At 35.4% G+C, this 21525-nt stretch overlaps 1 protein-coding gene across 1 annotated transcript; it reads left to right on the top strand.

Annotated features, from left to right (window-relative positions):
* The first annotated feature begins 13486 nt into the window (after positions 1 to 13486).
* LOC127079092 (CBS domain-containing protein CBSCBSPB3) lies at positions 13487 to 18947 on the top strand. Its single transcript, XM_051019502.1, has 14 exons — positions 13487 to 13964; positions 14088 to 14256; positions 14340 to 14472; positions 15519 to 15677; positions 16138 to 16216; positions 16313 to 16426; positions 16608 to 16674; positions 16804 to 16909; positions 16982 to 17040; positions 17619 to 17728; positions 17803 to 17933; positions 18091 to 18173; positions 18267 to 18356; positions 18459 to 18947. Exons 1-14 carry the CDS (start codon positions 13876 to 13878, stop codon positions 18630 to 18632), a joined length of 1563 nt encoding a protein of 520 aa, XP_050875459.1. The 5' UTR covers positions 13487 to 13875; the 3' UTR covers positions 18633 to 18947.
* The last annotated feature ends 2578 nt before the right edge of the window (positions 18948 to 21525 follow it).

Genomic DNA, 21525 nt, shown 5'->3' with positions numbered 1-21525 from the left:
TCACTCTGTATTCACCAGTTTCTGTTCTAAAGTGCAAAAAGAATTTGACTCTAAAATTGTTAGAGTCAGAAGTGATCATGGTGGAGAATTTGAAAATAAAGATTTTGAAGAACTATTTGATTCTAATGGAATATCCCATGATTTCTCCTGCCCTAGAACTCCACAACAAAATGGAGTTGTAGAGAGGAAGAATAGGACACTCCAAGAAATGGCCAGAACCATGATCAATGAAACAAATGTAGCAAAGCACTTTTGGGCAGAAGCTGTAAATACAGCGTGTTACATTCAGAATAGAATCTCTATTAGACCTATTCTGGAAAAGACTCCCTATGAACTGTGTAAGGGAAGAAAACCCAACATTTCATATTTTCATCCTTTTGGATGCATTTGTTTTATATTAAATACTAAAGAACATCTAAACAAGTTTGATTCCAAAGCACAGAAAGGAATCATGTTAGGATACTCAGAACGCTCTAAAGGCTATAGAGTATACAACACAGAAACCAAAATTGTGGAGGAATCAATTCATGTTAGATTTGATGATAAGCTTGACCCTGAAAAGTCAAAGCTAGTTGAAAAGTTTGCAGATTTAGAGATCACTCTGGTAGAATCTGAGAAAACTCCAGAAGCAACTGTCACTCCAGACTCTGAAGAAATTAAATCTCCAGAAATTCCAAGGAAAGTTAAAAGTCGTATTAACGTTTCTGAAGATTTGATTTTGGGAAACAAAGATGAACCTGTTAGAACCAGATCTACCTTCAGAACTTCTGAAGATATTCCTCTGGGACTAGTGTCTCTGATTGAGCCTACGTCCTGTGATGAAGCTCTTCAAGATAACGATTGGGTGGCAGCTATGCAAGAAGAGTTAGATCAATTCTCCAAGAATGATGTCTGGGATCTCGTTCCTAAACCCAGAGGCACTCATGTCATTGGAACCAGATGGGTTTTCAGAAACAAACTGAACGAGAAAGGAGAAGTTGTCAGAAACAAAGCACGACTGGTAGCTCAAGGTTATAGTCAACAAGAAGGTATTGATTATAATGAAACCTTTGCTCCAGTCGCGAGGTTAGAATCTATTCGTCTTCTTGTATCTTTTGCTATTAATCATTCTATCAAATTATACCAAATGGATGTCAAGAGTGCATTTCTAAATGGTTATATTTCAGAAGAAGTGTATGTAAATCAACCTCCAGGTTTTGAAAATTCAAACTTTCCAGAACATGTTTTCAAACTTAAAAAATCTTTATATGGACTAAAACAAGCCCCCAGAGCTTGGTATGAACGTCTAAGCAATTTTCTTCTGGAACAAAATTTTATCAGAGGGAAAGTTGATTCTACACTCTTCTGTAAAAACCATAAAAATGATCTCGTGATATGCCAGATTTATGTTGATGACATTATTTTTGGTTCTGCTAATATCTCTGTTTGCCAAGAATTTTCTAAGTTAATGCAGGCAGAATTTGAAATGAGTCTAATGCAAGAACTAAAGTTCTTTCTGGGAATTCAAATCAATCAAACTCCAGAAGTCACGTACATTCATCAAAGCAAGTACATTAAAGATGTTCTGAAGAAGTTTGACATGACTGAATGCAACTCTGCAAAAACTCCTATGCACCCAACTTGCATTCTGGAAAAGGAAGAGGTAAGCAACAAGGTTTGTCAGAAGCTCTATCGAGGTATGATAGGCTCTCTTCTCTATATAATTGCTACTCGTCCTGATATTCTCTTTAGCGTCTGTCTCTGTGCCAGATTCCAATCAGATCCTAGAGAATCTCATTTAACAGCTGTTAAGAGAATTCTTAAGTATCTGAAAGGAACTCCTAACCTGGGCCTGATGTATGAGAAAACATCAGAGTATAGACTTTCTGGTTATTGTGATGCAGACTATGCAGGAGATAGAATAGAACGAAAAAGCACATCTGGAAATTGCCAGCTTCTGGGAAACAATTTGATCTCCTGGGCTAGCAAAAGACAGTCAACTATCGCTCTATCAACTGCAGAAGCAGAATATATCTCAGCATCACTGTGCACAACTCAGATGCTCTGGATGAAGCATCAGCTAGAAGATCTTCAGATATTTGAGAGTAACATTCCTATCCTTTGTGATAATACTGCTGCTATTTGTTTGAGTAAGAATCCTATTTTACATTCCAGAGCCAAACACATAGAAATTAAACATCATTTTATTAGAGACTATGTTCAGAAAGGAATAGTAACGCTGAAGTTCATTGATACAGAACATCAATGGGCAGATATCTTTACTAAGCCTCTAGCTGAAGATAGATTTCTTTTCATCTTAGAAAATCTGAACATTAAAAATTGTCCTGAATGAAGTATGGCTCTGAAAAATATAAAATAAGATTCTGATAAAAACAAATATGATTCTGCCTCTGACTCTGATACTTCTACATTGTTAAGAAGATATCTGAGTTAGAAATCTTCAAGAACCAATCTCTTGGTATTCCTGAAGATCAGATACATCAACACGTGGAACTCTGAAGCGTCAAACTTTAGAACTTCTAGACAGCTGTCAAGAAATTCAAAAGGCAGACGTTTGAGTTTTCCTCGAGCAGTGTGCAAACTGTGGGATTAGACATTCATTTATGAGCTGTAATCATTTTTCCCCCCAAGCGTGCCATTTTGAGTTTTGTGTCTAACGCTTTCTGAGGTGTCGTTTTGCATGCGTTTTTACTTAGGTATATAAACACTTTTCTCACATTTCACACACTCATCACTCTCACTCACTCTTAAACCCTAAACCCTTCTCTGCAAGTTCTCTGCAAGTTCTTCATCTTCTTCTTCAATCTTCTTCATGAATGCTCAAGAGCAAGAAGTTTTTAACTTCTCCCAACAAATGGAATCCGCTTCTAATCCCCAAACCTCAAACACTCAAACACCCACTGTTACAGGCGTTACCATAACCCCTGTTTATCAAGAACCTCACATTTTGGAACGTGAACGCCACATTCATCTTGCAACCTCCTTTGAAAATTTGGATGTACTGTGTGAATCGCTGGTAGATTTTGAGAATTTGAGAAGAAACGGTGTTGATCTTACTGAAGATCTTCACAAGCAAGGTTGGGAGAACTACTTCAACAGGCTTTATGGTCCCATTTACCCTCTTCTTGTCAAAGAATTTTGGAGACATGCTGATGCAGATGACCAGTTCATTGTTTCTTTTGTTCTGGGAGTGAAGATTGTCATCACTGAAGCATCAATTGCTTCCTTGTTGAACATGGAGACTACTGGAGGAAAACGGATTTACAACATTCCTCCAAGGTCTAAGCGCATCACTGAGGTTATCAACCCAACAATCTTCAAACCTAATGTTGAAGGAAACCCCTCTAAGAACAAGGAGCTTCATCAGAACCTCCGAGTTTGGCTGAAAATAATTCTGGGAACCATTCACCATCGCCCAGCCTCCAACTCCTCTGATTATATTAATGCTGATCAGAAACTCATTTTATATTGCATTCAGAAAGGTATCAAGATCAATCTCCCTGTTCTTCTTTTCAAATATCTAAGGGATTCTGTCAAAGACTCCAGAAACAGCTTGAAGCCAAGATCTTACATCCCTCTGGGAAGACTGCTTTCTGATGTCTTCATTGAGCATGGATTGGTTGACCAGCTGGAAAAGGCCAAGCTGATGGATGATCTGGCTATAGAAACTGGAAAGCCTCTGAATGCCAAAAACCTGAAGAGCATGGGAATCATCAAAGAGATTAGAGTCAAGCCCACTATGGATGTGACCTGGGAAGCTCTGAAGGATCAGAGGAAGATGCCTCATGGCCTTGAAAGGTTCTTCAAGAATGAACCCAGAGATGCCATTGCTATCTACCTTCAGCGTCTGCTGGATGAAGGTATTGATATTTCTGATTTCAGAATTGAAGACCTTTTGGATTCAGAAGAAGATTTGGTCAGATACAAAAGAGGTCTTTCTGAGAAGAAGATAGCTGAGGAAGCAAGGAAGGCAAAGAAACCCAGACTTGGAGAATCTTCTGGAACCAAAGCTCCAGCTCCTCTGAAAATCTCTTCTTCTGGTAAGTCTATTCCTCCTGTTACTTCTGTAATACCTATGATGGCCTCTTCTACTCCTCTCCCAACACCTCCCTTATTTACAACCTCTGAAATCCCTCCTGCAACCATCAGAACCTCTCAACCTCCACCTGTTCTAAAAGTTGCTCGTAATTTCACAACAACCTCTGACCCTAATCAACTATATCACCACAGCTCTTCCTCATCCTCTGAACCAGAAACACCCCCATACTTTAGTGTTTCTTCATCATCATCCACAGAACCTTCTGACCCAAAATCCCCAACAATAGCTGAAATTTATGCTAGAAAATACGCCCCACAAACTCAAACACAATCTGAAGTAACCTCCACCCTCCAAACTTCTCTTCCACAACAAACAACCACCACACCCTCTGAAACCCAACCATCTGTAATTCGACCATCCGATCCTTATATCACCCCACCAATCCTTCCCGCTGTCCCAGAACCAGAATCCGAACCCTTAGATGTAAACCCACTCTATGCTTCATCCCCAGATTCTGAACTTCAAGCAGAATCTGAACCTCAACAAACTGAACCTCCCTCTCTAAATCTCAGCCCTCAAAACTCTCCACCTCATTCACCTGAACCTGAACCTGAACTTACCATACCTACCCTTGAGGAGGCCATTTTACAGGTTGCAGAAGCTTCAGTCCAGAAGATCAAGTCTCTGGCTAAAAACTCTGAAGTTAGTGATGATCCTAAATCTGTTAGGACACACTGGAACAGAGTCATTAGTTGGATGACCTCTGAGTCTTATAGGCTGAAGAGTATCTCTGAACAAGTCAGAAATGGCTACATCAGAGACTCTGAGGAAAGACTCCAAGAGAGACTGGCTAGAGAAGCTGAGGCCAAAAGATTAGAGGAGGAAAGATTGGCTAAAGAAGCTGAAGAAGAAGCAAAGAGGTTAGAAGAAGAACGACTGGCAAAGGAAGCAGAACTTCTAAGGATTCAGGAAGCTGAAGCCAAGGCTCAGGCGGATGCAGAAGCCCAAGCTGCTGCTGAAGCTGAAGCTCAGCAGGCTCTGACTCAGGGGGAGTCCTCTTCTGCGATCCCGTTGATTCTTAACACTCTGAAAGAGATCAAGCAAGATCAGAAAGAGATCAAGCAAGATCAGAATGAGCTCCGGGCCAGGATGGACAAGCAAGATGCTTTGAATGAAAACATCCAGAACATGTTTGCCATGTTGCTTCAGAGACTTCCTCAACCTCCAAACCCTTAGGCACTTAGGTTTTATTTTGTTTGCTTGCCTAATGTTTTTGCTTCTGTCTTCTTTTTAGCTCTGATTTTCTTCTTTCAGTCTGATGTTTTGACTGCTGTTTGCCTCTGTGCTTTTCTATTAATGAAGTGTTTTTCTCTTTATTATTCTTTTTATTTTTTTATGCCTTTTTGATTATGCCAAAAAGGGGGAGAAATTATTAAATAGCTCTGATGAAAATTATGTCTAAAACCTTAAAGCACTCTGCAACAATTGTTTAAATAATTTTATCTAACATAAAATTTAAGCATTTTCAGAAACCTAATTACTTGGAAAGCTCTGGTAAGAACTTCTGAACTCCCTAGCGCTAACTCAGGGGGAGCTTTTGTCTATCTGATCTAATATTTTTCATGTTTCATCTGATAAGTTTATTTGTTTTGTCATCATCAAAAAGGGGGAGATTGTAAGAACAAAAATTGTTCTACAACAGATTCCATGATTTTGATGATAACAAAGGATGAAACCAAAAATGGCACCCTAACGAAAAGTTTCTAAGTGTGCAGGGTTCTAAAGAAAGAAGAAATAAATCTGATGATGTCATCAGATGCACAACAAGATCAGATACAAATTATCAAGTATCAGAAGCATCTAAAGTGGAATCTCGTTTCAAGAAGCTCTGACTCTGGACAAAACTGCAAAGTATCAGAAGCATCTGAACATAAAGTAAAGTCTAGAAGCTCTGATTCTGAACAAATGCCTTCTGTAAACTCTGGAAGTTATCAGCGCCATCTGAACTCTCAAGAAATAACATCAGAAGCAAGATTCTCCAGATACACGAAGACTCTAATCAGATTTGTTAATCATGATGAAGTAACGTTTAAGCCAAGTTAAAGTTCTGCAAATGGATTTCCTCAATTAGAAAGAGACGTTAATCTCCACTTCCAAGAGAGAAGATACTACTTGTGGTAAGTAGTCACTTCTAAAAGAAAAAGTCTCCTGCAGAAGCTATTTATGGAATAGCGTAATTACATCTCATTATCCAGCAGATTTAACTCTACTTCAACTCTATTTCAACACTACTTCAATTCCTATATAAATAGAGAAGAAATCAACTTTCAGTAAGCAAGAAATCACTAGCCAAAACTATACTGAAATTATATCACGCTCAAGAAAAACATCTTTGTTCTTGAAAGTTTTTCACTAAGCTTTTGCTTATCAAGTGAAAAATTTGTTCTTAAGTTTGTAATATTTGCTTTCTTAGAAGCACTCTAGATTACACATCTTGTATCTATTTTTATTTGATTTCCTCAAGTGACTCTTTGTAGTCTGTAGACTTGAGAGGACTAAGAGATTTTCTTCTCTCTTAGGGGTTGTTTGTAATCTTTCAAGATTAGTGGATTAAGTCCTTGTTGAAGGCGAAATCACCTTGGCCGGGTGGACTGGAGTAGCTTTGTGTTATAAGCGAACCAGTATAAAATCATTGTGTGATTTCATTTTGCAAAAGCGCTTATTTTTCAAACAATTCAAACCCCCCTTTCTTGTTTTTCTCACCTTCATATTCTTTATTAGCCTCTGGTTGTATAACCAAAACAATTTTTGTGGTTAGTTGGATGTATCAAATGAATCAAATGAAAAAGAAATATCAATTCTTTGTGTTCTCTCTCTATTGTCATTTCTTACTTTTTCTTTGTACTTATTTATCTTGTTGGTTTTAAAAAAAAATTGTATTTTGTCTTTTCAAAATATAGTTGTCTTAAATCATTTTCTCTCTGGGTTTTGCCTTTGCATTCCCTATTTAAGCTGATCCTTCTCAGTCTAAATTTCTTATTCTAGTTTTACAACTTGTCCCTCAAACCTGGTTAACATATTTGTGCAACCTTGCCCTGGTTTTCAAAAGCTCATATATATCATTCTTGCCCTAACCAGAGATGACTTTTAGGTCTAACCTTGGCCTGAGAAACCAATTGGATGTCATCAATGAAAAGGTTGTCAACCTTGAAGATATGAGTGTCTAAGGAAATGATCTTCAAAGTTGTGTTTCTAAATAAGGTTGGGATGGCTATTCCAGAAGAATATTTGGTCAAACTTACTCAAGGTTGATCAAAGAATTCTGGAGTGAAGCTTCTGTTGATAAGCTTGCCACCCTCTCAAGAACTTCTGATGTACATTTCATCATCACCTCAGCCACTTCTGCTTATGCAACTGAATGTGAAGTTGATTGAGTCACTCAAAATGCTCATGTTTAAAAACAAGCTTTATGTTCTCTTAAGTATATTTCTAATCTATCAAAGATATCTAATATTTGTTCTCAGAAGAGGGTGGTTTGGAATCAACTTCTAAAGTCAAACCACTTGAGAACTTAGATTCAATGGAATCTGATGAAATAGATCTCATGCTTCTTCTCAATGCAGATATTGAAGATTTATCCTCTTCTTGTTTTGAATGTAAATGAAATTTCATTCAATATATGGAAAAGAAGTCAATGGCTGACATTAGAAAAATACAAATTCTTCTAATGACCAGCTTCAAGATCTGCCTTCTGTTTAACATCGACAGGCAGCATGTCCTTAAGTTTCTATTTTGTGTATTTCTTTTCTTTTCTTTTTGTTTTGATTATGAGATTTAAATTTTATGATATTCTCCTTGCTTTGGATTTTAAGGCTTATAAAGCATCTACAATTAATGAATGTATATTGTAACATATTATATCAAAAGAATTCCTTTGTTTTTTTTGTTTTATTTTTGCTTAAGACTTGTATGTTCATATTCTTAGATGATTTTGATGTATTCTTTATTAGCCTCTGGTTGTATAACCAAAACAATTTTTGTGGTTAGTTGGATGTATTAAATGAATCAAATGAAAAAGAAATATCAAGTTAAGAGTATCTTATTTTCTTTCTGAATTCTGGACTTCTTAAATCAGTTTGCAATAAAGGAATTAACTAATGATTAAAAGAATGGTATGCTAATTAAAAAGGAAAAAGAACCTCATTGAACGAAAAGGAATTCTTATAAAAAGATGTTTATAACATTAATCCTAATCATCCCTAGGTTTACAATCATAGAAAAAGTTTCCCTAATCTAAATCCAATTCCTCTTCTTCATCTGAATCGAAATGAAATACTTCTTGGTATCTCCTCTTTAACTTCTTCTTCTTTCTACTAATCTTATTATATGGCGTTAGTGCCTGAGGAAGAAAGGTTGAAGGAATGTCTTTAAAGGGTCTGAACTTCTGATCAGAAGTTGCATCAGAGGCTAGAGGTGCCTCTGAAACAATAGGACCAATAGATTGTTCAGAGGTTGTGTTCATATTGAAACAGATGTGGGTTGAGTGAATGGGGATTTGTGTTTTTGGCCCGAACATGTGCTAATGTAACAAAATTTCAAAACATCAAACTCTCTGTATGTTTAAGATTCTGATCTTGGAAATTCTCAAAGTCAACCACTAACTAAGCATGCCATACTAGATCATAATTACTCCTTGGAAATTGAAACAGTAGTGATTTACCATAAGAAGTAAAGAAATTCTTTCAGATTCTTGAAAAAATTTAAAATTGTTTTAAACTGTCTTATGTTTTTTTTAAGTTTTAATTTCAAAATCTTCAATTGGTATTTCAAAATTTTCAATTGGTGTCAAATTTTTCAGTTGATATCAGAATTTTTAAATCGTCTCAAATTATTTCAAAATTTTGTGCATTTAAAATATTTTAAATTTCATATTTTTTTTCTTAGTTTTATTGTTCTTATCTTTCTTTATTAATTATTTTTGATAATGACAAAGGAGGAGAAAATGCATAGAGTATTTAATAAGAGATTATAACATCAGAACTTGAACAAAGCAGTTTTTGCCAAAACAATTTCTGATTTATAAGCTTTATGTTGTTTATATTTTTAAGTAATTTATCCTATTGAGCTTAAATGACTAATTTTAATAAAACAAAGACGTGAATTTAAGGGGAGCTTACAAACCTTACCTTAATGAATTGTCAAACTAAAGGAAGAGCTTACAAACCTCAACCTAAGATCTGTAAAACTTAGGGGGAGCTTACAAACCTCAAACCCTGATGTTAGAATTTATTGATTAAAATTATAGGATTAAATTAACATAGATAAGGAGTTAAGAAGAGCTTATAAACCTCATCATAATGGACTATCAGACTTAGGGGGAGCTTACAAACCTCACCTTAATGGACTGTCTAACTTAGAAAGAGCTTACAAACCTCAACCTCTGATGTTAGAATATGTTAATAAAATCATCAACCATTGTTCCTAAATACATTTGTTTGTCATCGTCAAAAATGGGGAAATTGTTGGAACAAGATTTGTTCACGCCCTTAAAAGATTTTGACAATAATAAAGTATTTAAAGAACAATATGGTTTACTAATGGTTGTTCAAGTGTATAAGATCAAAAGACATTAATCTTGATATAAATCAAGTTAATCACTCAGAAGAACCATTAAAGGGAACAAAGTTGTTATATGATCAGAACCAAGCTTTCAAACTCTGAATAGTCTAATCAAGTCTTTCAGATGTTGAACTTAAGCTTGCTTGAAATACAAACATCATCAAAGCTCTAAAGACTGGAATCTTTTGAAGCAAGAGGACTTTATTTTAAAGGAATGACTATGCATCTTCTGAACAAGATTCATTGCAATTCTGAAGGTACTGCTTCAAAGGAATTTGTCTACATCAAGTTATCAACTCTGAAAGTGTTCATCCAGACTAGTTCTAATCAAGACTCTAATGAAGGCAAACTCAGAACCTAAGATCTCAAGACTCTTAAGTCTAATTTTAACCATGTTTTGAAGACATACTTTAGCTTCTGATCATGCTTTAACTAATTCTATAAAAAAACTCTGATTCATGAAGCTAAGTATAAGGATAACAATGACTCTGAACAAGCTTCAACAAACGCCTACAAGAAGTCTTCGTTCAGAAGTTATCCAAAAAAAGATCATGTGACAACGATACACTACTCTGTGTCTAATCAGCATAAAGTAATATTGTCAGGATCTTATCTCTCTGACTGCTCTGAACTCTACTCGGTTCCTCTCAACGTCTTTATGCTAGCTGATATTTTAGCTCACTCTATTGTACACCAGCTAAAGACCTTCAACGACTACTTGTATCATGGGTAGTTTTAATCATTAACAAATCTATTCTCAACATCTATTTAAAGAAAAAGATTAAAAACATTCAAGTGCTCAATAACTCTCATGTAGATCTCTAAAAGAAAATGAATGTGAGTTGAAGAATATGTGATTATGTTCACAAGGATGTGATACACGTTCACATATGTGGGTTGAGAGAATCTGTGTTATACATAAAACACAGATGAGAAAAACACACTCTAAAAGAAGATATAACCATAAAGGTTAAATGTGTGAGAGTATAGTGAAATGTATTCACATATGTTCTGAAGAAATAATATGTGAATATGTTAAAAAGAACATAAAGGCACAACCAAAAGAAAATATGTGCAAGGAGAGAAGAAAAATGAAAACTTCATTCTTTTACACTCAGGAGCAAACAATTCATATTCTACTCAAGAGTGTAAACCTTCGTGTGTTTTCTTATATAAGAAGCACACATTTAAACATAAGGTTAATCCTAGTTTTTGTTGTTAAAAGAATCTGAAGACTCTAGCCTTAATGCTCAAAGTAAGTATGTTTCTATTAGATTGAGCAAATAAGTCTCTTGTTGGATGCTTGAGGAAAGAAGTCTCTTTCTGGATAGGTTAAGCATTGAAGTCTCATGCTTGCGGGCAGAGCGAGAAGTCCTGAATGGATTGTTCAGGTATTTAGGTTTCATGATTGCGGATAGAGAATGAGTCTCTTTTTGGATAGGTTGAGCATTGAACTCTCATGCTTGAGGGCAGAGCAGAAGTCTCTTTCTGTGGGATTGATCAGGACGTCCTGAATGGGTAGTTCAGGCAAGAAAGTCTCTTGCTTGAGGGCTTAAGTAGTTGTCTCTTTCTAATTTGATTGAGAAAATTGTAATCTCTTGATTATAATGAAAATCTCTTGCATTGTAAGGGGACTAGACTACTCTCGGTTTGAGAGGAACCAATATATATTGTGTATGTCTTTATTTACTCCTGCATTTATATTCTGTTGTGCAAAAAATCCTGAAGTTAGACTCTGATCTGATTCAACTTCTTACTTATATCATAAATTAGCTTGACACCTAAGGTTTTGAAACATGGTTAAGAAAAGGAAGTAAACTTTTCACTATTGTTACTCACTCTGGTATCAAACTCTAAATGTGGTTCAGAATTTGATGTTCCAGAATCAGAAGTGAAAAGAGATTTTTGGGCATACACAATTCAACCCCTCGTTCTTGTGTATTTTTCTCACCTTTAGATGACTCTTACAAAAGTCTGGTTTATACTACTTCAAAGTGTTTGCACCTGTAGTTAGACATGAAATCATAAGATTGGTTATTGCTATATCTACAAATAGGAATTGACCTCTAATACATTTAGTTGTAAAATAAGATTTTCTAAATGTTCTGTTATAAGAAGAAGTTTATGTGTTACAACCTATTGAATTTGTGAAAGAGAATAAAGGGATAATGTACAAACTGCATAAAGCCTTGTACGAGTTGAAACAAACTCCAAGGACTTGGAATCTGAAAATTAATTCATTTTTCAAGCATTTGGGATTCAAAAGATGTGAAATGGAATATGGCGTGTATGTGCAACATACTTCTAATAACAATATGATTCTGGCGTGTCTTAATGTAGATGACATACTTCTGACAGGTAGTTGTACTTATGAGATAAACAAGTTCAAAAGGATGTTGATGAATGCATTTGATACGTCTGACCTTGGAAACATGGTATATTTTATAGGGATGGAGATTCTACACTTCGATAGTGGAATCATTGTGCACCAACAGAAGTATGAGTTTGAGTTGCTGAAGAGATTTGAGCTGACGAATTGTAAGTCAGCAGTCACACCTACTGAGACAAACCATATACTGGATTCTGATGTTGATTGTGAGAATGTAAATGCTACAACTTTCAAACAGTTGGTTGGTTCTTTGAGATATCTGTGTAACACCAAGTTTGACTTATGTTATGTAGTTGGAATGGTAAGTAGGTTTATGAGAAAGCCAAAGTGGTCACATTTCCAAGTTGCAGTCGCGATACTAAGGTATGTAAAAGGGGCTATGTAGCATGGAATTTTGTTTTCATCTAGAGTGTTAGATGATGCTAAGCTGATATGCTATTCAAACTCAGACTGGTGCGGGGACATAGTAGGCAGAATAAGCACTACATGATATATTTTTATGTATCTAGGAGCTCCCATTTCATGGTTCTTTAAGAAGCAATCAATGGTTGCACTGTCAACCTGTGAAGCAGAGTACATAACTGGTACTTTGTTGGTTTGTCGGGCTGTTTGACTTATGAATTTATTGCATGAACTAAAGTTCAAGGTGAGCAAACCAGTAAGGTTGATGATAGACAACAAATCAACCATAAGTGTTGTCAAGAATCCAATGTTGCATGGAAGAAGTAAGCACATTGATACTAAGTATCATTTTCTGCGCAATCAAGTTCAGAATGGAGTGCTTGAGGTTGTTCACGTCAACGCTCAGAATCAACTTGTAAATATACTGACCAAGATAATTAAAACTGAACACTTTATCAATTCGAGAGATGAAATTTGTGTTGTTGATTTTTAATCTTGAATATGAATTAAGGGATGATATTAAATATTATTCAAATTCAAAATACTTAGTTTGTTTCATTTGAGTTTGAGTTTTCATTTGAATTTGGGTTAGTTAATTTTTGGTAACAGAATTGAGAATTTAAAATTTAAAAATTAAATTAGTTATATTTTTTCTATTAATTCTAACAAAATCGAGTTTGGTCGAATTCGACTCGATTTAATTGATTTCAAATCCTAATTATAATGCATATTTCTCCTCAGACTAATTCACATTCTTGCCTCATAAGCTAAAGATATTTTTTTCTTTTCAAGATCGTAGCTATTGTTATTATATCCCCAAACATTGTTATATTATAAAAAAGGACAGCATGTGGTAACGGTCCCCATGACATGGCCACGCCCACACCACAATCCAAACAAAACAAAATACCTACGTATAACCACAACAACAACAAAAATTATGGATAAAATGAAATTGCAAATTTCCTCTGTCGCTCGCATTTCTCTAGTTGCCATTCTGAAATCCGAAGCGTTTAATTTATTTAAAAAAAAGTCATACTTAACGTCCATTAATACCCACTCAATGGTTGGTTAATCTCAGCCATTCACAAACCTCACATTATACTTTATCAATTATCAAAATCATTAGCACCATTTATTTAATTAAATAAATTAAATTTGAACCTTTCAATGGTGGAAGAAAACAAAAGAAAGCAAATAAATTAAATTTTAATTTTTGAGATGACAGAAAATGAAATCAAAGTAATGCAGAACCCTAATAATAATAATCTACCTATGTGTATGTAGTTTTCTGAATTTTGATTTTTCATAAGGTAGGGTATAGTATAGTACATTCAATATTCAATTCAATTCAATTCAATTGTATATTGTATAGTATACATTATTTCCCAGAGTAAGAAATTAAGCGCGCGAAAGAGATTGCAGAATGAGGAAAACAACAAAACGTCCTTCCAAGAAATCTTTCCATGTTGAAAATGGAAACGGAAAACCTCCGTCACCTTCGCACCCGCAACCGTATGATATCATTCTTCCTTTTTTTCTACCATGCACGTTCATGTTCAAATCTAGATTCTAACTATGGAATTGGAATTTTTCTTGATTTGTTATTTAATTTGTTATTGTTGTTGATTTTGTTAGGGGTGATGGAGCAGAGAGAACGGTGAAGAAGGTGAAATTGTCCAAGGCTCTTACCATTCCTGATGGGACGACGGTTTCTGATGCATGTAGACGAATGGCGGCTCGCCGTGTTGATGCTGTTTTGTTGACTGATTCCAGTGCTTTGCTTTCTGGGATTCTTACTGATAAGGTGTGTTTCTATATTTGTGTTAATGCTTTGTATGATGAGATGTTTGAATGTTGTTGATTTGTGTTGTATGTGTTTGTGGTCAGGATGTTGCTACTAGAGTTGTTGCTGAGGGTTTGTTACCTGATGAGACGGCTGTGTCCAAAGTAATGACAAGGAATCCTATTTTTGTTACGTCAGATACACTTGCCATTGATGCTCTTCAGAAGATGATTCAGGGTTAGTTTGTTAGCTTTTTAATATTGGTTTGGACATTAGTTTCTTAAATTAGAATTTAAATCTTTCGTTTTGGATTTTACCGCGGTTTGTTTGAGCTTATAAGCGGTTTTGGACATACATTTATTTCAGTAGTGTTTCTGCCATGTCAGATATTGAAGTCTATATATTTCTGGATACCGGCTAGTATATATGTATATGGAAATATATTCTCGTGCTGTAAAATGAGCTCTTACATCTATATTGTTGTTACTATTTGACATGATGACATGAATCTTGCATGATAAAAGGGCTGCGATTTGTTGTGAGCATGATGACAGAGAATAGGTTTAGTAGTTACAATGAATTTTTTGTGTATTTTTCTCTTGGTGGGAAATAGACTTAGGTGATGTGTCCATGTAGAGAGAAGACCCGTAGATTATGTGGTAAAGGGAGAAAATCAGATGGGTAGGAGTCAAACAGTTAGAGGTAGAGGAAAACCTAGAAAAACAATAAGAGAAGTTATTAAGAAAGATCTCGAGATTAACGATTTGGAGAGTAGCTTGGCCTTGGATAGAACATTATGGCGAATGTTGATCCATGTAGCTGGCTCCCCTTAATTGAATAAGGCTTTGTTGTTTCTTCTAGAGACCCGTGCTGAGTGTGTCTATGTATATGTCCTTGCATTTCAATTTGTTTGTGTTGGGAGCAAAATATTATGGAGGCTAAATATGGAAATTTAGCTTGAACTAGTAACTTGGGGCCTTAGAGTTGGTAGACAACTTTGTTGTCTTGAGCTCAATTAACTGATAACCATGTACACAGTATTTACCTACATGAATTCAAAAAGTAACCAATTGTTCTGTTATAGGATCCCCTCTTATTATTGTTTCTGCTTGTGTTTTATTTTCTATTTACCTTTTCTGCTTCTTTAACTAGTTAGCGATGCTTGAATTGAATAAATTATTTGATTAGATTTACGTTTACATGTTGCTTAATGGAGTCATTGTTTAGAACTTAATTTATTATGTGAGAAATACAATTTGATTTTTTTTCTCAACTGATTATAGGTAGATTCAGGCACCTCCCTGTTGTGGAAAATGGTGAAGTCATTGCCATATTGGATATCACAAAATGTCTTTATGACGCCATAGCTAGGGTGGAGAAGGCTTGTCAGCAAGGGAGTGCCGTTGCTGCTGCTGCAGTTGAGGGGGCGGACCATCAGCGAGGTAGTAATGTAGATTGCTTAACAGTCACCTCTATGCATATCTTACCAATTTGGTACTGCTTGTGCATGAACTTATGATTTATGAATTGCTTCTACTTGCATGTGGTATGACTGTATATGTTTATAACAGTCATGATTGAGTTTATTAATTGTATATATGAGTTTTATGGTTTAATTATCTTGGGTCCATCATACAAATGTTGAGAAGATAAAAGAAAATGTAAACTGTGTAATTCAAAAGAGGTGGATGGAGCAAACAAACTAAAGTCTTCGGGTGTAATTTGCGACTGAAAAAGTACCAATTAACTTAAGAAATTTTTTACTGCGTTCTTGTAAGATTTGTAGCCTAGAGCTCATGGCTTCTTCTCATAGAAGTATTTGAAAGTATTGAAATTTTCCATATTTTTCTTTCATTTGTAATGATGCTGAATATTTGTTCCTACTGCCACTACTTTTGTCAGCTCCAAATGCTTTCATTGATACATTGAGGGAGCGCATGTTCAAGCCTTCCTTGTCAACTATACTTGGTGATAATACAAGGTAATTTTCACATCATATTTTCTTGTGTATTGATGAATTGCCTAAGGATGCTTTTTATAACAATTTTTAAAATTATATAGCTTTATGTATTTCCAGGGTTGCTATTGCATCAGCATCAGATCATGTCCATGTAGCTGCAAAAAGGATGCAAGAGTTGCATGTCAGTTCATCTGTGATTGTAACAGATGCCAAAGTTCAGGGGATATTGACGTAAAATCCCTTTTTGAGGCTTTATTCTCTCTTTTATGGAATAACATACATGACTGCATGTTTTTTAGATCAGAAATCTCCTTGATCGATAGATATGAAACACACTTTTTGACAATATAAAATGCACTTTAGACAATATTCTATTTTGACTTATATATTGTTCTGTGGATCTGTTATGCAGTTCAAAAGACATTCTTTTGCGTGTCATGGCTCTACATCTTTCCCCAGAGTCGACCCTAGTGGAAAAGGTTGTTATGGTTTTATTTGCTGAAGTAACATTATTGGAAAGTTGTCTGTCTTCTGAGATGTCATTTCTTTTGTCTTGTGCTAATGTTTGCTTAAGTATTTAGAATTGATTTGATTTTCTTCTTTATTAGGTAATGACTCCAAACCCACAATGTGCAACACCAGAGACAACAATTATTGATGCTCTGCATATGATGCATGATGGAAAGTTCTTACATCTTCCTGTGGTGGACAAAGGTAAATTTTGCCTTCTCAATTGTTTCCATAATTTCTTATGTTTTTGTGCTGAACATATTATCTGTTTCGCAGATGGAAATCCTGTTGCTTGTGTGGATGTTTTGGAGATAACTCATGCTGCAATTTCTCTGGTAAATATATATTTGAGATATATATAATATATAAAATCTATTGGAAATTTATTGGATATGTTGAAGTACATGTTGAGGGATCTGGTTATCACATGCATGCTGGCTGTATGTACGGATTGGTATGTCTCATGTCTGTTTTCAGTGATAATGTAACATCGCAAAAGAAGGGATACCTACTTATAACTCAGTTATTATTTTTTGTCTTCCATAAATAGCATATGCATATTCTTCATCCATTACGCAAATACGTTGCTTTAGTTTTGTCATAGGAATCAAACTATTGTAAACTATTTCTTCCTTTTATACTTGATGATTATTTGTGTATTCATAGCTCCCTCCCTCTACTATACTTGAATGATTAGCGCATTGATAATAATTTGGCTATTCTATCAAATTATCAAAACGTTATGCATTTTTGGTAAGTCTTGTAGGTCTACCAAACCATTAATCACTTCATTCCCATTCCTACTTCATAGTCATCCCTTTTATGATTACCAAGTGTCCACTCACCTTATATAACAATGAAGTAAGATCTTGTATGATAAAACTATTAACCTTTGGTGCTATGTACTGTGTAGGTCGAAAGTAGCTCTTCTGGAAATGTCAATGATGTTGCAGGCACAATTATGCAAAAATTTTGGGACTCAGCTTTTTCTCTTGAACCACCTGAAGATTATGACACTAACAGGTAATTTGGTGATACCTATGTTGTTTATATATGTTTTTTTAGTGGAAATGTTGTTTATATATGTTTTATTGCAGTGAAATCTCTGGACAACTGACTTTGGATGGAGCAGATACCACAAAGTCTACATACCAGTCTGCAGGTTTTGGAAATTCATTTACTTTTAAATTCGAGGATCCCAATGGTCAAGTGCATCGTTTCAACTGTGGTGAGTATCATCTTGTGACAAACTTTGCTATATCTAAAATATCAAAGTGTTATTTCTGTTGCCACTAACATCTTGTGACTAAAACCTAGGCCTCATAAATTTTCCCTTTTTTCTACGTATAAAAACTTACAAGTCTATGCCTCTTCAATCTTCGTAGGTTCTGAAAATCACGATGAGCTTGCATCAGCTGTTATGCAAAGAACTGGTCCTGTTAATGATGGAGAACGCCCTACACTGTTGGTGTGTTTTAATCTAGTTCAGTTTTATCTTCATTTTTTATTGGCTCTGCTATGTGTTTAATTTGACACGATACCTATTTTTCTCCCTTTCTAGTATGAAGACGATGAAGGAGATAAAATTATTATTGCAACTAATAACGATCTTGCTGCTGCTGTCAACTATGCTAGATCGGCAGGACTGAAGGTAAACATGTCTGTTTTTTACTAGTCTTCATTTGGTGATTTTTGCTTCGAGAGTTTGCTATGATGCATCAAACTGATTGTAGCAAGTATCTTTGTATTTTAGGCTCTAAAGTTGAGTTTGAGGTTTGCTGAGTCTACCAAAGGGATACAACCAAGCTCTGGTAGTACAGCCACTAAACAGAAAACCGGTGCAGTGTCTGTCCGCTCTGGTATTTTTGCAGGTGCCGTTGTTCTAACAAGCATTAGTTTATTGGTCTACTTAAAGCGCACCAAATAGTGATACATTTGCCAGTTTGGAATCAGAACATGCCAGTCATAACTGCATAAATTCTGAGTTCTATGGTAAATCGAATATTTGCTGCACACTGAATAGGCGAATGATGTGAAGCTCTTCTAATCGCCATTTTTTTTCCAGCCTCTGATGTAAGTTCACCCAGTAACCACTTCCCGTGGCATGCCATAATCAAATGTCACGATATTCTTCTATATATTTATATCGAATTTCATATTCCTCAGCAAATATTGGGATATCTGCAATTTGTTATTTGTATCAAACTTTTTTTATAGCATTCAAATTCATTTAATTATTAAAGACGTTGTGCAAGCACATGGTACACGCTTAATATGGTCGGAGGTCTTCTGAAATTCTCAAAACACCCCTTTCGGAATAATGCTTCCGGACGACATTGTATAGGAACACACTTTTATTAGTTATCAATAGTATAAAAATGATTAAATTTTGAATACAAATTGTTGTTTTTCCTGTTAAATACACTTTCAAAAGAGTACTAAAAGAAACTTACTTTCAAAAGAGTACTTTCAGTAGTCTCATTCATATAGTGTATGGATTCCAATTTTCTCTGCTTTACCGTGATCATCATGTTTGTAAAACTCTAAAAGTGGAAAATGTGAAAGAGAGCTGATAGCATATCCAATTGTGCAACTCATCCGAAGTGGGTCTGGTCGCCCAATCGAGCTTGGGCCATCCCACCAAAATTGGTATTTATGATCCATTTCGCTTATCAAATGTGATTGGTGAGTGTCCAAGAGGCGGCAATATGGAAATATCCTTCGTAGAGAAGGAAACCACTCCATTATAGAACGGTTCTTCCACAACTCCTATTATCCGGCCTATGAAGCCTCCTATATATTCCTGCTCTGGGTTTGGAAGGGATATTCACTAATTCCATAGAAAACACATTATATTTTTGCCCTGGGTTTGGAAGAGGGCATTCACTAATTCCATAGAAAACACATAAATAGGGTCTCTTACAACTGTCGTAAACAGACTTTCACCCCTATTGTACTTTTATCCGATTTACCATATATATGTTGACATTAATCATTTGATGTTGAGACATTAATTTTTGTATTTTTGTGAGACACTAAAGTGTATCAAATCATGATAGGAAGATAATACAGCTTGTGCAGTCCGATGAACCACGGTTTCAACAAGTATTAGTAGCATACAGATTGAAGGATGTTTCTAGGACTGATTTTTAATTCATAAACCATGGACTTCTGTATGTATTTGTTGAGAGATGACACTTACAAACATCGTTCTTTCATGTGTCCTGTGGTGATATGACCATCACTTTAGATGATGTTGTTGTATCTTCCTATTACATGTCAATTGTCATATAACCCTACCATTTAGAGAATCGATGCACTTGACCTAATATTTACATACTTAGGAGTTTATTCGGGTAAGGCCGAATGTGAGATATCGAATACACAATGTGCACATTCGCTTGCTATAAGATAACCAATTTGAGGGAAACACATTTATTTTTCACTTGATGTTGGAAAACCAATTTTACCAGGAATCAGAATTTCTAGAGTGTCGTTGTATCGTTTTTTTATTCTCATATAACCTCGTGTAATCTTCCTTATGAAAACTCAACACTTTAATAAGATTATGCACTTGACCTAATATTTACATACTTAGGAGTTTATTCGGGTAAGGCCGAATGTGAGATATCAAATATGCAATATGCACATTCGCTTGCTACAAGATAACCAATTTGAGGGAAACACATTTATTTTTCACTTGGTGTTGGAAAATCAATTTTATCAGGAATCAGAACTTCTAGAGTGTCGTTGTATCGTTTTTTATTCTCGTATAACCTCGTGTAATCTTCCTTATGAAAACTTAACACTTTAATAACATTATGTGTAACACCCCAAATAAAGTAAAAGAATTATTTGATTAAGTTGATAATATTATTTTATTAATTAATTAAATAAATTGGATTATTGGATTTATTATTATTATTATTATTTTGGAAAATATATAAGTGGGAAATAAGAAAAATAGTCTCATTTTTGGGAACAGAAGAGTTTTACGTGGAAGTTGAGAAGCTGCAGAGAAGGGAGAAGCGGTAGAGCAAAGGCGGAAGAGTGGAAAAGCTGAAGAGTTGAGTTGCCGAATTATCTCAGGTAAGGGGTCTGAACCTTATTAAACAATAATATGCGAGCATTTTCATGATTTATGTAGGATTGTTGATGGACTTTGGGGATTTAGGGAGATTAGGAAAGTTGGGGTTTATCGTCGTTTAAGGTTATGATGAATAAGTTGAATTAAGCTGAAATTGAATCCGTAGTTGAGAGTATTGTGAAATTCTGAGCGTATAGCTTTTACAGATTTAGAATCGGAGGTCCGGAAGTCCTCCAACGGCGGAAAAAATGCGGAAACTCTGCATTCTGCCTTGTGTTAGCGCAGGAACTGCTGTTTCGTCTGCGTTAACCGGTTAACCCATGGTGTTAACCGGTTAACACTGTTACAATTTGTGAATATGTTGAGTTTTGCCTGCGTTAACCGGTTAACCTATAGCGTTAACCGGTTAACACTGTTGCGTTTTGCCTGGGGAGGTATTGTTGTCCTGCGTTAACCGGTTAACGCATGGTGTTAACCGGTTAACACTGTTCCAGTATTGAAAAATGACTAATTTTTATGTTGAAATTGTGATTTGGCCTATTGTGGTTGATTGTGATGAATCCATGTGTTAAGATGTAATGTTGTTGTTGTTTTGTTGAGTTGTATGTCATGCTATTAATGATAAAGATAACATGATCATGTGATGTTGTTGTTGCGATGTTGATTATGATGCATGTTTGGTGTGCATGCATTCATGAAAGGCCGATGCCTAGTGATGAACGGACATGAGTTC

The sequence above is a fragment of the Lathyrus oleraceus genome, chromosome 5 (assembly GCF_024323335.1).
Source record: "Lathyrus oleraceus cultivar Zhongwan6 chromosome 5, CAAS_Psat_ZW6_1.0, whole genome shotgun sequence".
Lineage (NCBI taxonomy): Eukaryota > Viridiplantae > Streptophyta > Magnoliopsida > Fabales > Fabaceae > Lathyrus > Lathyrus oleraceus.
The sequence above is the reverse complement of the archived record's forward strand: the minus strand, read 5'-3'. Positions and strand labels throughout refer to the sequence as shown.

Excerpts from the sequence above, each read along its gene's own strand:
- LOC127079092 (XM_051019502.1), top strand. The coding sequence starts at position 13,876 with ATGAGGAAAACAACAAAACGTCCTTCCAAGAAATCTTTCCATGTTGAA. Across the intron at positions 16,675-16,803 it reads AGTCGACCCTAGTGGAAAAG|GTAATGACTCCAAACCCACA; the intron begins GTTGTTATGGTT and ends CTTCTTTATTAG. Across the intron at positions 17,934-18,090 it reads AGTGCATCGTTTCAACTGTG|GTTCTGAAAATCACGATGAG; the intron begins GTGAGTATCATC and ends CAATCTTCGTAG.